This window comes from Eschrichtius robustus, chromosome 4 (genome assembly GCF_028021215.1).
Source record: "Eschrichtius robustus isolate mEscRob2 chromosome 4, mEscRob2.pri, whole genome shotgun sequence".
NCBI classification, from domain to species: domain Eukaryota; kingdom Metazoa; phylum Chordata; class Mammalia; order Artiodactyla; family Eschrichtiidae; genus Eschrichtius; species Eschrichtius robustus.
The window spans coordinates 36,473,356-36,488,463 of record NC_090827.1 but is presented as its reverse complement, the minus strand read 5'-3'; the positions used below and the strand labels follow the sequence as shown (position 1 = coordinate 36,488,463).

Here is a 15,108-nt window from a genome sequence, read left to right as displayed (position 1 = left end):
CAACCCAAGTGTGAAACACTCTTGTCTCTGGCAGTTCCGATGTGTGCTTACCAATGAGATATGGGGGTGCAGGTTTCCATGCCCGGGCACCAAGGCAACAGGAAGCCCGTGGATGTGCATACAGGTAACTCCCCATCCCATAAGGGCTGATGACTGCACCTCTCTCCTCATCCAATCCTCCCTCGTCACAGCTGTCCATTGGCCATTCTGCTGTTTGTTAATTCCTCGATTATAAGATGGGGAGACATGGAAAGAGAAAATGATGTTGGACAGCATTCCTTGTTAGCCACTTTTTAAAAGAAGTTCCAGGTAAAGCTAAGGGTTGAAACTGATAACTAGCAAGTTTCTGGATCATTGGCTCTTGACCTCATTTTTCAAAAACTCTTACAATGGAAAATTTCAAAGATACAAGAACAGAGAATGTACCCATGATCGAGTTTAAATAATTATCAATTCATGACCAATTCATGTTTCATCCATCCCTTCCTTTTGTTCTTCTTCCCCGTAGATTATTTTGAAGCAAATCCTAGACATCATTTGAAGAACTGGTTTGAGAACGCCTTTTTAAAAAATTATCCTAAGAACTTAGACTCAGCTGCTTCAATTAGGATCATCTTCCCAAAAGTAAAGGAGAAAACCATCCACCAGGGTATCCCATGTGGCCAGGCAGAGAAATCAATCTACTTAGCAGCCGGGATGATTGGATCATCTGGTCCTGCTCACCAATGCCTTGACCCTACCCTTCCTTCCACCCTTGTCTGTGCCCTCCTAGGAGCACCTCCATTGAATCGGTCCTTCAGTTGGAGCTTCACTGTAAATGCTAAACAGCAGTTCTTCTGCCTGTTTAACCTTAGAGTCTAGAAAATTCAACCTAAGTGTAAAGAAGTCTGTGCGTCCCCTTTGAGATAGCCTGTGGCATTCTTAATGCCATTCTACCTGACAAATGAGATGGGGAGAAGGTCCGCCCAGACCCATGAGAACAGAAGGACTGAATGCTTAAGAGACTAACGCAATCTTGGTGTTTCGATTTCCTTTCCCAGCACAACCCTAGGTTCTGCTGGGAGCAGATAACCAGCTAATATGATCATTTGTAGATGAAAATATATGAGGCATGATATCATAACCAGATCCCAAAGTTTAATGGAATAAAAAGAAGATCTACATCTTCTGACATGGACCATCACCCAGCCAGATGCTGGATAAGATCGAAATAGGAAAATGGAACCCTAGAGTAAGAATCAGATAGCTCCTGGCAGGTGAATTGGACATGCTCGATGTTGTGTAACACCATGAACTTCAAACAATGGCTGCCAAGAACCCTCTCTTGGTTATTTGTTCTCTCTCTTCCCCATTAATAATTCAGCGTCCATGGGGCTATAAGATTGCAGGCCTATAAGAAAAACTTCTCACACCTGGCTTGCTCTATTCCAAAAGCAAGGAAGTATTTACCTGAATTGTTTTTTTCTCCATTACTAGACAAAAAGCAGAAGTGGGAAAATCAGAAAGGTAGAGTCATATCATGCTGTGCCGACCAACATTTAATTTGCCCAATTATCAGAATTTGAAATGCGGGCTATTTTTCTGTGATTTAGATAACGGCACTTACAGTGTTTACTAAAAGATATATGTACTTGGAAGTGTTCAATATAGAATTTTCCTGTGTGATTGTTTGGATGCCTGTCCTTAAATATTTATGAGTCAGTAATAGAAATTGCACAAATTTGTCAGAGCGTGATGTGCTGCTTCAATTTGTGCAATTTCCCCTTTTCAATTTTTAGAAGGCATAAGAGAACAATGCTCCATTACCTTAAGAAGTAAAAGATTACACATAAAGAACTCTGGATTAGCTGGAAGCAATTAAGAAAATAAACAGGAAACAGAGCAAATTAAATTGGTGATTTTTGAGTAGCTCTCCCTATAGTCTCTTTACCCTTTATATTTTCTAACGTTAAAATTAAAGGCACAGAATTTTGTTTCTAAAAAATGGAAATTGCTACTAATTTCGTGGAATCCCTCCAGTTAGGACATTCAATGCTTTTTTGGTGAAGTCATAGCTGGTTGTTGGGCCATTGAAAAGTTTATAAAGCGCCTTTGCTCAAGACACTGCCATCTACTGGAACACTGTCATAATAAATATGTAAATCTTTGTTGTCTGTGATGTTAAGTACCCACCCCCTCCACCCACCCAGTAAGGTACCTTTGTGCAGTGCACAGCCTGCACCACTGTATGTAGCTGCCCTGACACAAGTGTTGACTGGAGAGTTTTTCACTGGCAGTCCATCCTTCTCAACTTATCTTTGAGTTTTCATTTTTTCAAAGAAGTTAAAACTCATCCTTTAAACAGTGGATCTTTTTTTTTTTTTTTTTTTTTTTTAGATACATATAGCCTCAAACTACCTTTGTGCATTGCTCTCATTTGAGTTTTCTTCCTTCTTATCGCACCAAACCTTCCTCAGTACTTTTCTCTATTTCTATACGCCATTGTCCTGTAGGTATCACGCTCTGCCATTTTTCCTCCCACCCATGACCTCTACATTGAACGGTTATAGTTGAGACACTGTGCTTCCAGAACTCTTTAATACGGTGTCACTGTGAAGAGTTTAAATCTTCTTTTCAAGGATCTGAAGAGGGCTGTGCCTTTCTTTTCTTCATTTCCACGGGTTCTCCCACCTTTATTTCTACTGGCTTACAACTGTGTTCCATCTGTTTGCACAGCTCAGAACAGTCAGGAACGAGGTATAAATGTGTAAGCCTCTGTAAGTAGACAGATCATGCACAGGTGACATGTGACATGTGGCTCAGATGCCAGCTTCTTCTAATCCGGGATTTTCTCTCAAGGGTGTCTCCATGGTTGTTACTAGAAATATCGCCAATATTCCAGGGTTGACCTCTGTTTAGGGGGGAAGGCCCTGGTGGATGACGCAGCAGGCCAGGGCCCATCCACATTTCACTGGGGTTACCTTCAACTTCCACGGGACAAAGGGTCTCGCATCGCTGCAGAGAAGACTGAGTTCATCTGTGCTCTGCTCGCCTCGGCAGAAGCCCATTGTCCTTGTTTATGTATAAAGTCAGATTCCTGCGGGAGATCCAGGTCCCTCCACGGGCTGACATTTCACGGCTCCTGACGTGCAGGTTCACTTCCGCTGCTGCGCCTGGCTCCGGCTCCCCGAGGTCTGGCCTCCCGGCCGCAGCCGCCCTCGACAAGGCCTGGCATTGTGCGCCTTGTCCTGAGAAGTTTCCTGGCTCCGCGGTGGATGAATGCTCAAGCCGCAGCAACAGGAATTGTTCCTTGAAAACGTGGTGTTAGGTTGTACGGATTGGCCCGCCTCTAGGACAGCCCTAAATAGAAGGCATCTGTACTTTTTCAGAGAAGAAAATTTAAAAACATTACCAAAATGAATTCTCCCGAAAATGTTCTACTTTTCTTCTACAGTATTTTAAACAGCCTTTTTCTTCCGTGGCTCTCAGCCTTCTGCAACTGAAGTTGACTGATATGAATGGGATCAGAATTTAGATACAGTTGCCCCCGCCTGTGTCTTTTACAACTGCCTTCAATTATATCACCCCTCAGACTACTCTTTAAAAGACTAAGAGTCTCTTTAAAAATAAAGGATCCTGAACTGTAAATCTTAATCATTTGTTTTAAGTTTAAAAAATAACTTTTATTTTCAGAGAATATAGGAGAACATAAAGAAGAAAAAATACCCGCTTATAATCAATCCTGCTACCTAGAAGCAACCACTGCTAAGTTGGTGGTGTGTATCCTGGCTGAATTTTTATCTATTTAGAGATGTATACTTTCCCATCAAAACTGGATCCTACTATATATACAGTTTTATAATCTTCTCTTTTACCTAGTAATATATTAAGAATTTCTTTCCATGTCAGTAAACATAACCCAATATTATTCTTTTAATATTTGCATGTCATAATTTATTTAATACTTCTCTTATTCTTGGATATCAAGGGTTTGGTTTGGTTTTGTTTTCCCAAGTTGTTGCTAATTCTGGGATGAACTGACTCGAGAAAGCATTCACAGGTTTCAGGCTTTTGCTATGAATTGTCTAATTGACTTTCAAAAAGGTTGAATCTACAATTTTACCAGAAGCTAATGAGAGAATATTTTAAAGGTCTCTGTGCTTTATCATTAAAAAATTTTTTTTTTTTTTTTACCGATTGGGAGGTTAAAAAGTATATCTTATAGTTAAAACCTTTTCATTTATTGATTCCTGGTGATATCAAGCATTTTGTTCATGAAGAGACATTTTTATTTGTTCTTTTGTATTTCTTTTATTGTCACTTATTATTCTGTCTGGTGGTTTGTCTGGGTTGAACTTTTTGTTTGATTGTTGATATTGATTTTTTTATTATTTTATTTAATATTTTTTATTTATTATATTTATTTAAAACAAAATGAAAGGAATAATGCAATAAACCACCATATCCCCACCACCCAGATTGAACAAATGTTTGCTACACTTATTTCACCAATCTTTTCTTCCTTATATTTTAGATCACATCCCTGACATGACATTCACTCCCACATTCTTTGATATATATATCTCTTAAAAAATAAGGACATTTTCTGCAATACCATTGTACACCTTACAAATTAACAACACATTCGATTGGTTTTTAACTGCTAAGAAGGTTCTAGCTGATCAGCACCAACCAAGTGTACAGCCGTGTCAATGAGGAGGAGAAGAAAGCACATCTTGGCTTTCTTATGACCTCCAAAAATTAAAGAAAATCTGGTGCCTATACGTGTAGCCGAATGATGGAGTGACCTTGCTTCTCCATCTGCCCACAAGCCCCATTTAGAAACCCACTGAATCTGCAATGCCAAGTCTCAATTTGTAGATAAATGCCCCGGCTGAAGCTTGCCAGTGTATAACGATTCATTCAAGCTTTCCTCACTACAGTCCTTCTTTCTTTGAAAATGTGTGTGCCCAACGTGATGGATGACTGGGTTTCCAGGCCTAGCCCACTGGGGTCATAAGAGGGCTTCTCTGTTGTGTCCCTTTTAAGCTTGAATAGGGAACTTGCTGTTTCACATCCTCAGGGCTGTCCTCAGGTCAGGGACTTGCAGTTGTTCTTAATCTCAAGCACTCTGCCCCACCGCCACATCCCCTGAGCTGCCACCCAGGGTGCTTTTATTAAAATAAGTAAGTAAATAAAATCATTCAAGAGTAGGGGTCCTCGGGAGGGACAGTATACATGAGCGCCATTAAAGCTGTGTTTTCTTTCATTATAGATTACCTCTTTAACTGACTGCAAGAAAGTTAACAGGGAAACTGGCACCGACTTTTATATCTAAAATGTTGATATCTGGGCCCATTTCAGAAGCAGCAGCTACCCGGTCTCATCCAAAATGAAATGAGGGCCCAAGCGGGCAGGTAGGATGACCGCCTGCTGTCTGCAGTGACATATAGAGAAGGCTATACTGGAGCAAAAAGACCTTACCCGGGTTGCAAAGAGAGCTCAAAAATCCTTTTCCAAAAATTGGTAGAACTAAGCAGTTAATATATTTCAAATACAATGATTTATCAATATGTTTCAAAACATACAGATATGTAAATATATACAAAAGAAATATTGAGCATCCATTATTCTATTATAAATTATTAGCAAATACCCAAGGACAGTAACATTTGAGAAAAAAATAAGCGCTACCTAAAGAAAATTGCATTAATCATGAAAATTAACTTGAAATAATGTTATTTGATCTTTTTTACAAATAGAATATCTAAAAATAAAGCGTGGCAATGTGTTTGTTGTTGAGTTGTGAGCGTATTTTCATGCAAGCTAGTACAGCTTCTCAGAAAGTTTCTGCTGACCTTAAAGTACTTGAAGAAATTTTGAGAAGATAGTTATAACTAATCCAAATATTTCCCCTCTTCCTTATTTTCGAATAATCCTATCTGGATATGTTTGAAAAGCTTTAAAAAAAAGGAAACCACAACGCTTTGTGTTCTGTGTCAAAGACTATAACCTGTTATTGTTAGCAAGGTGTAGTTTTGTTCAAGGACAATGTTTCCGGTTTGTTCTCATTTCCTTTGGTTGCAAGATGTATACCTGGAGATCCCATGTGGAAGTTACCTGTATCCATTTCAATCTGCAACATTCGTATTCTGTGTAGTCAGAAAGTCTTGGGACTAGAGTGAGATTTATTCTTGGAAGAATTCAGTCTGTCGCCTGTCTCTGCTTGAGGCTTTTGGAGGCATAGAGGATTGTTTTCTTGACTAGCGCCTCCTGCTTATTTCAAAATGTTAATGCAGTGTGTCACTCCTGGGTCTAAGTGATTCAGAGGTCAGAGTTTTAAAAATATCAGTACAATGGTTGTTGATAAATGTATGGAATTTCAGTTCTTAAAAAAATTAACCTGATACATCCATACAGAAAAGAAGTATTTCAGTGTCCTGACTTGAGAGCTGGGGCTAAGTAGAGATTGAGGCAGCCCTGTTACCAGGACAGACAGATGGCCATCTGGTGAGGTGGCCCAGGGGCTGGGGTCTGCTGGGAGGCAGGTAGCGGCTGCAGAGGGAAAACATTGGCTTCCACAGAACTTTCCCACCCCAGAAGGGGACTCTGGCTCTCCTTCCGCAATATATAGCTTCTCCGAAATATCTAAGTCAGATAATTTGGTCTTAAAATTTCCTTAAAATAAAACAAAATGAAATAAAAATTAACCAACATTCTTTTGGACATATTTAATCAGCTCTTAGAAAAAAATCCAGAAGCCCTGTTATGTTATATGATACATAGCTGAATAAATAATTAAGTACTTTTACTTGAAAAAACACCATCTTTTTTATTGATTAAAGAAAATTTTGTCTATGTGCGGATTGAAGTCAGAATATCACTTCAGGATGATTTGCCCGAAACGCTTACATTTAACAGAATTTCATTCTACCCTGAAATATGTAGATCTTTCTAGAGTCTGAGGACAGATTCATTGCAGAGCAAAATCTTTTTTTCTTATTTAATCTTTCTTTTCTATTTGCCATCCCCAAGTTCAGTCCTAAAAGTTATTGTCTTTTAGAAGGAAAAAAAATGACTTCTTCTCTGGTGTTCCTTTTAAATTATAGTGCCACTACTAAGCATAAAGTATTTTTTCTTAACTTTCTCTTACATACTATATCCACCTTATTCTTTTCCTTTTTTGTTTTGTTCTGCTTTGCTATTGCCATCAAAACAAGAATTCCCTTAACGTGTCGGTTTCAGTGGTGGCACCCCGGGGGGGATGGTTTGTAAGTAGATGGGCCTTCTGTTTTGCACGAAGCCGAACTCCTGTCGGCACTCAGATGTTAAAGGTGGAAATATTTGTGCCGCAGTCAGCAGTTAGCAAAACGTATCCCTATTTAGAGCCATAATCTTTTATGGACTCTTTTATTATTTATTGTAAATCTTTTCTTTCTGCAGCCCTGAGCTGTTGACCTCACAGCCCATGCCATCTAATGCCTGGAATTGTCCAGTCACCGTGACACCAGGGCCCCTTCCTATTTTAACCCTTAGATTTTCTGCAGGAGAAAAATCAAAATACGCATTCATTGTCCGTTTCATTTTTATTCAGAAAAGAAACTCGAATAAATAAACGTTCTGTCTTTTCCAAGTAACAAAAGGCAGGAAAAGTAATGGGGGCGTTTGGCAGTTCTAAGTCTACACCAACATCTTCCAGATGCTGTGTCTGAGTATTTATCGAGTATTTATACGAGTTAGCTAGTGTTCAGGTGGCCTGTCATTGTGCAGGACCAAAGGGGAGCCACTGTGGTAGGTGGTGATTTTGTTAAATGAGAATAAGTGACGGTCCCTTCCGCCATTAGCTATTAGTCAACCTGCTTCTCTACCAACTTTTTACCAAAAAATGTGAACTAGAAATAAATCATTTTCTGGACGGATTTTGCGTTTTCCACTTCCTAGGCTCTCTTTCCGGTGGAGGGGCCTTTTCACACTAAAATGCCTAAATTGAGTCAGGAAGCACGAACCACGCGGTATTTGCAAGCTTGCTCCTTTTTTCCTGGAAGAATTGGTAACGACCTAAGCAGTTGAAGGATGGTACACACACGCTTCAGAGTCTAGTACATCGTAAAACCTGCAGTTCATTGACTCTTTTCCTCCCTGAAAAGTGCAGACCTGGTTCATCCTGTATCGGGTACCTCCAGGGCCTCCCCTCTCTGCCTGCCACCCTCTCCCGTCACCCACAGTCCCTGTGGCCTGAACGAGGGGCCGGTTTGTTCACCACAGAGCTGGACGTCCTCTGAGAGCAGATGGGCTTCTGCACTTTACAGACCCTGTGAGGCACAGGAAAAGAAAAGGGGCCTAAGGATGACCATCTCCACATTCTGAGAATGACCTTGCTTGGTGCTAAGGTATAAGTACAGCATCTTCTGTTCTCAGAACACAGGCAGAAAGTTAAAGATAACCAAATCATTTTTCACATGTTCTATTTCTCAATTGAAAAAGCCTTTCTTTGGTGACCTAGGATCCTGCGTACTGAAACAGTACTCCCACCCCCCTTCCCTCCCTTCTTCCACTGTCTCTTCCTTTTGTTCTGTCAGTTCCAAGAAGGATCCATGACTTTGTATTGTCCATGCGTTCCCTAGATGTTAAGAGACCAAGCAAAAGGCAGTGTAGCTTAGTTTAATGGGCAAGGGTGCAAAATGCGATGCCAACAGGCCTGGGTTCAAATCCTGTCTCAGCCCACGGGCACGGACAACTACTTAACTTCTCTGTACCTGAGTCTCTTCATCTGTAAAATATGGATGATAATAGTAATCGTCGACACCCTATAGAGGGTCCTTGTGAGGATTCAATGAAGTTAATATACACAAAGCCCTTTAGAGCAGTGCCAGATACTTAGTAAGCAATACACGTGTTAGTTGCCATTTTTATTGAGCATGTACGATGTACTAAGAACTTTAACATGAAATATCTTATTTAACCCTTCACAGCTGCCCTATAAAGATGGTATTTTAAAAGCTCTTTTCCAATGATGAAACAGGCTAGGGAGGTTGTTGACAAAGATCACTTCACCATCAAGTGGCCAATATGGAATTCAGACTCAGATCCTTCTGATTCCAAACTCAGTGCTAAACCACTGCACTCTCACTTCCCAGCGTGAATGGATCCAAATGCGGAGCATTGCAGCGGGGTGTCTGGTCTGAGACATGCTCTGTTAACGTAGTATCTTCTCTTTATAGATAAGACCTTACACCAGTCTTAAGCTGCCTTGACTTGTCAAAGTTTCTCCATTGACTCTTTGCCCCTAACATTGCCAGTCCTTTTGTGCTTTTCTAGTATCCAGCCTCATCCCCTTCTAATTCTCCACTTCTTCAGGAGAAATCTTTTCTTTTCTATACAGGATAAAGCTGGCCTCCAGGGTAGAAAGTTATTTGCAATGTTGTTTCCCTCAGCGATTGCCTCCGTTTCTTCTGAGCGGCTAGATGGTAATAGGGCTTCACTCCGCATGTGCGTGAAAATCTGTTGAAGAGAACACGTGACGATGCAGAGCTAGCAAAACCTAGGATGCGCTTCCCAGCACGTAGCGTGGCCGCCTCTGCCTGCTCCACCTGGAAACCTTCGGGTTGGTTGGAAAAGTACCTGTGGTCTTTACCTGCCCTGTTTCTTAAGCTATTTTTCAATCTGCCTGTGTCACTGCCACTTTGCAGTGTTGGCCACCAGAGTCACCATGTCCCATATGGACTGCTGCTCTGGCCGCCTGCCTTGGGTTCTCCAACCCACCTGGCGGAGCTTCCTGAAACTGCAATCGTACTGCGTCCCCGCCTTACTGAACACACCGCCGGGCTTTCCAGGACTGTTAGGACAAAGCCGGGATCCCTGCACTCGGTGTGCCCACCCTGCCCGGCGCTCCGGCTTCACCCCGCTCCGCAGACTGGCTGTGATCTCTCACTGTGCAGGGGACACTTCCCCCAGCCACTGGGAACCCTGACAACCCTGCTGTCCATTGAGGTCGCAGCTCAGCTGTGGCTTCTGCAGGAGACCCGCTCCTGGCCGGGCCCGCACTGCCACCCCGCGCCCCTCCCTTCCACAGCGTTAGTCTAGTCGTGGTAGCCACGCAGGTCTTTGAGCCCTCTTAACAGTTGCAGCCGTAGCCAGTTTCGCTGATGTTATGTTCCCAGTGCCTGGCATGCCCAGACACTCACTAAATTGCAGTTACTGCAAAACTGAGGGAAAGAGGGCAGTGCACACCTTTCTCTGTGGCAAGAAGGGTGATATTCCTAGATACCTTAGGGGGCCTCTCTAGGGGATCTGGGTGTCCCCAAAGGAAGTCTCCACATTTCAGACCAAACAGTTCCATGAGCTTCCTGAACTCTCAGATTCTAGCGTCATTCCAGGGTAACCGAAGGCCCATTGCCTGACGTTTACCCTGTGCCCTTGGGCCAGCCGGTGGTGGTTCCCATGTGAAGTGTCCACTCAAACACAAGGATGTCACTGTCACCTTGTATAGATGCTTCAGAGCTGAGGAGGTGGGATTCGAGAAGTCTCACACTCTGGGTCTGACCAACAATCCTCCAAGGGCTCTACCTCCTTAGAAGTTCTTTGATTCTAAACAGTTTTCTTTGTGGAAGAGTTAGAAATTAACCGAATCTCTCCAGCGGTCAACGGACCCTTCAATATCAGAGTGACCTTTTCTTCATGCATTTTATGCAAGGAAACTCTATTCTTTTTGTCGACTTGTGAGGAAGGGTTGATTAATTTATGCTCCCTTTTGAGCTAGGCAGAGATACAGATAAAAACAGCTTACGCTGATTGAGCACTTACTATTTGCCAGACACTGTGAAAAGCACATTCCATGAACCATCTTGCTCAGTCCTCCTAGAGTGGGTATAGATGCTATTAACGTCCCATTTTATAGACAAGAAACGAAGGCTCAGAAAAGTTAAGCGATTTGTGCAAGGTCACACAGCCGTAAGTGGTGGAGCTGGAGTTTGGACTTAGAACTGCCCACTCTCAAGTGCACTCTCTTAGCCTCCATGCTGCCTTGCCTTATCCTTTCACGAGTTTTGTATCACTTGCAGGTTTTGAGTTTGGCACAAAATAACAAGTCTCCCCACTCCCTATCACTGACTAGCCTATAGCCAGTTCACTTTTTAAGCCTATTTAAATTGTTTTATGTTTAAGATACAAATAAAAAGCATGCCACACATTTTCAGAACTCTAATGGAAAACTGATGAATTCATTAAAGTGCTAACAAAAGATCAAGATAAAAAAAAATTAATTACATGGGACTGAGTGAACTGATGAGGATGATTATAATTTTTGTGACATTCTGTTTGAATAAAAAAAAAAAATCCCACAAGGACTCAGAGGCAAAAAATATACAAATCAATTTTCACTACAAAGTAAAGGAGCTGTTACAGTGGAGGATTACTGGACTGAATGTCAATATTATGACATAGCATGAGTGTGTTTCATGTTTGGTAATTGCAATCATTGTTGCTTTTGTTGTGGTTATCTATTTACAATGCTTGGTGTCAGTTTATCTCTTGTAAAAATAAAATACAGTGTGTGTGTGAAAAAAAAAAGAGAGATAAAACAGTCTGAGGAAAGGGTAATGATTAAAATTTTATTATCAGAAACAATACAAAAAGAAAAGCATGCCACACAAAGTTGCATCAAATCTAGCCTAAGAGTCATGTGAAACTATACTGTTAACTGTGTGTTTTATTTTTAAAAGATGGATATGTCTTCCATTTTTATCTTAATCTTTCCTTTTTAATATTTAATAACAGTAAGCCGTAGCCTTTTGGCATGTTTAGAAAAGCAGCACCAGTCATAGGAGTCCTAGGCTTGCGTGACCCCAGATATGTTCCTTCCCCTCGTCTGCAGTTTTGCAGGAGCCGATCCGGCAGGCTGTACATCTCTGACTTCCGGGAAGGTTCAGCCAATCAGAGCCTTTGATGTGGTGGGGGTGGGGCTTAAGAAAGAGGCGGGGTATTTCCCTCCCTCCCTGCCCTCCCTGTCTGCCTCCTGCTGCGGTTGCACCTCTGTGGTCCCAGCTCCCTGCTGGGCAGGCTCACCTTGCCTCCAGCTTCCACCAGGTGACCTCCGTTCCCTGGGCTCCATTTACCTCTGCCTTTTGTCTCTCCAGCCTCAGCGTGCTGGTGGCTTCCTGCTAGCTCTGGGCTGCGCTGCTGGCGCCTATGAACCTTCCATCACCTGTGCACCGAGTGAAATTTGCTCTGTTGTACAGTAATAGGGCTTCCCGTGCTCCATGTTGGCCTCTGTTGTGTATTCCAGTATTCTCACACGTGATCGCAATATAGTTTACTTTAGAGGCATGGGAAATGGAGCCTATGACTGGGTTAAAATCCTCTGATTAAAAGCAGCCAAAGTGTTTGTGTTCACTATGGCTGTGGTATAAGGGGAAAACCCTGCCTGGGTGTCTAGTTCTCGCTGAGTCACTAGGGGAGCTTAGAATCACTCAAGTCAAAGCCTCAGTTTCTTGAAAAATGAAAGTGCTCCCCGGGGTCTCTTCTGGCAGCCCCATCAGCTGGCTTTAACTCCTTCCAAACCAAGACAGTTGTAGGATGCAGACTCAGTTCCTGTGGGGACCAGCGAGTTGTCTCCATCGGCTCGGCGGACCCTGACTCCAGCCATCTGCCCTTCCGAGGGGTGCCATTGGTCCCTGAGGGGTCAGGTGACAAAATGTGGGCGAGCTGGGGCAAACCTGTCACCATTCTGGAAAGACCTCCAAAACAGGCTTTTCTGATCTGACTCATGTGCTTGGTCTTCATTCAGGCACAACTCGCTCCCAGATCATACAGTGCAAAAGTAAAATTTACTGCTCAGCTGTCCTGATAGTGGGTTTAACAATGTATCAAAGATGTTTCATCTGTTCACCTTAAGTATACAACCAATAGGCAGAATGTGCAGATGGCACTTGTCTGATGTAATATAGTCTCTCTTTCTCCATTTTAAGCACAATCTTATAGTCTCTAAACAGCATTTAAAAAATACGTTATGCCACATGTTGTTTGTGTATACGTATGTATTTGGGGCCAGATGCTCTGGGTATCTTAAATAACTTTGATTTACTAAACTTCCCTCCTCCTTCCCCACCCCCAGCCCTTTCTTTTCAGAAGATACATTTAGACAATCACCATTCACCTCCAATTCAAAAGACCTGCTGCCCAGTGAATCTGTGCTTCACGGAAGAATATCAGCTCCAGGTATGGAAACATTGTCGATTTTGCTTCTACTAATGGTTGCTTAAAAATTACTTTTCTGAAATGCGTGGATTCTCAGATACGTTCGTTCAGTTTATAGGCTGAAGTTACTCATCTGAAGCTAGGTTTTTGAGGAGAGAGAAAATTTAAATAGCCACAAAAGTTTGTTAACAGAAAAAACAGACAGTAAGAAAGCTCTTCTTCTTTGCTGCAGGAGCTTATTGTTCTTTACCCGCTGATGTTTCATTCGTAGAGTGAATTCCTTTGAAATAGCGAAGTATAACCTGGAAATAATTTGCTTTCCACGTTGTCAGTATTTTAGGCAGGCAGCCAGGAAGATGGAGGAGGACAGTGGCAAGACAGCTAGTCGCGGACCGGGACGATCATGACCCTGGGGGGGTGTAGGCCACCACAAAGACCACTTCGGTTTCCATGGCAGCAACACAGCTTGTTAAGACAGTCTTGCCACCCAGATTTCGCCTCTGTTCTGAGAGGATCCGCATAGATCCATCTACCGCTCCCTTTTGCCACCTCAGCATCAATGCACAATTTCCTATCCACGCTTCCTTTTTCATTGCTCCCTTCCCGAGCAAAAAGAAAGATGTGCTTGCTGTCCCTTTACCAACAGCATGGCCATCCCTCAGGACTTAACGTGTGCATTCTCAGAGTTGTCAGGAAATGAGAACATTTGAGAACCCGTGCCCTGGAGTCCCTCCTCCCTTCCCACCCCTCCCCCACCCCAGTACCACCAGTCCAGCTGCCTGGAAACTTTCAGCTCCCAGTCACTGAGAGAATTTCAGAAGCTCTTGGTGGCCTCCACACCCATTCATGTGTCCAGGAGAGACCAAGGCCACATGTGTGCACGAGGGGCTCACAGCAGGGTTGTTGGCCAGGAATTCCCGCGAGAATAAAGTCCGGTGTCCCCCTCACACGCAAGGAGCCCGTGTCACAGGTGCAAATGGCTGCAGGGCTGAGTGTTTTGCGACTCGGAAAGAGCCAAGAAGCATCTTCTGAGATACTGGCTTGTGGATATCACAGGTCGTTGGAAGTGGTCCGTGACAAACAGTGGGGAAAAGGGCACTCCTTGTCGTTCTTTAGTCTTGTGATGGCAGATCCATTTCTCCTCATCTCTATAGAGTCCAGGGACCTGCAGCCTTGTTAGCCTGGCAGGGCTTTTCTATTCAAACCCCATAAATAACATGCTTACGCAAAAACACATTACATAATACCTGGTTCGAGAGGTGGAAAGAAATTCTGGTTAGTTGATGCCTTCATTCTCAAACAGGGGCTATTTGAACTACTGTTTACTGCCCACAGTGTCTTTTTGAATAACCATCTCCCTGTTCCCCAAATTATCACCCTGCTGTCAAGTTGATGGATTGTGACTTTCTAATGTCAAAATAACTGCCTAGTAATTGCCTGTCAGAATGCTGTGACCCATACAGCCAGCATCCCATGATGTATATACAAACCCTGCATTGCTGGCTTAATGTGTGGCTTGGCTATATTCTAAGAAGGGTTTATTGGTCAAGTTACAGCTCGCCCTCAAAAAGTAATATGTTTAACTATGTGTGTTGTGTTGTCGGCTGGGGAACTTCCTATGATTCGCTTGACAGACTTTTATTACAAATTAGATAAACTCACCCTTAAAAAGTTAACTCTTATTTTGGGGGGAGAAGTCAGCATAACTGGGATTTTTTTTAATGTAAATCCACCATTCTTGAGGGATAATCAGTCTCTGTTCTTGAAAAAGCCTTTCTTTAGGCAGAGGATAGGCAAAATGACTGTATTTAAATTTTGCCAAAATAGACAACTAAAAAGGGCCTATTTAAAGCAAGCAAGGTAAAAATGCTTTAGAAATGGAGTTAAAATTAGAAAAATTAAAAGTGGTAAGGACAACCTGGTGATCACAAAGTT

At 42.5% G+C, this 15,108-nt stretch overlaps 1 protein-coding gene across 5 annotated transcripts in view; it reads left to right on the top strand.

Annotated features, from left to right (window-relative positions):
• The window catches only part of ZNF827 (zinc finger protein 827), a 178,342-nt gene that overhangs the window by 102,137 nt on the left and 61,097 nt on the right, over positions 1–15,108 (top strand). For all 5 annotated transcript variants that reach the window (XM_068542576.1, XM_068542577.1, XM_068542579.1 and 2 more), the window contains exon 8: positions 13,091–13,194. In XM_068542576.1, the coding sequence (XP_068398677.1) occupies positions 13,091–13,194 (104 nt within the window). The remainder of the gene's footprint in view (positions 1–13,090; positions 13,195–15,108) is intronic.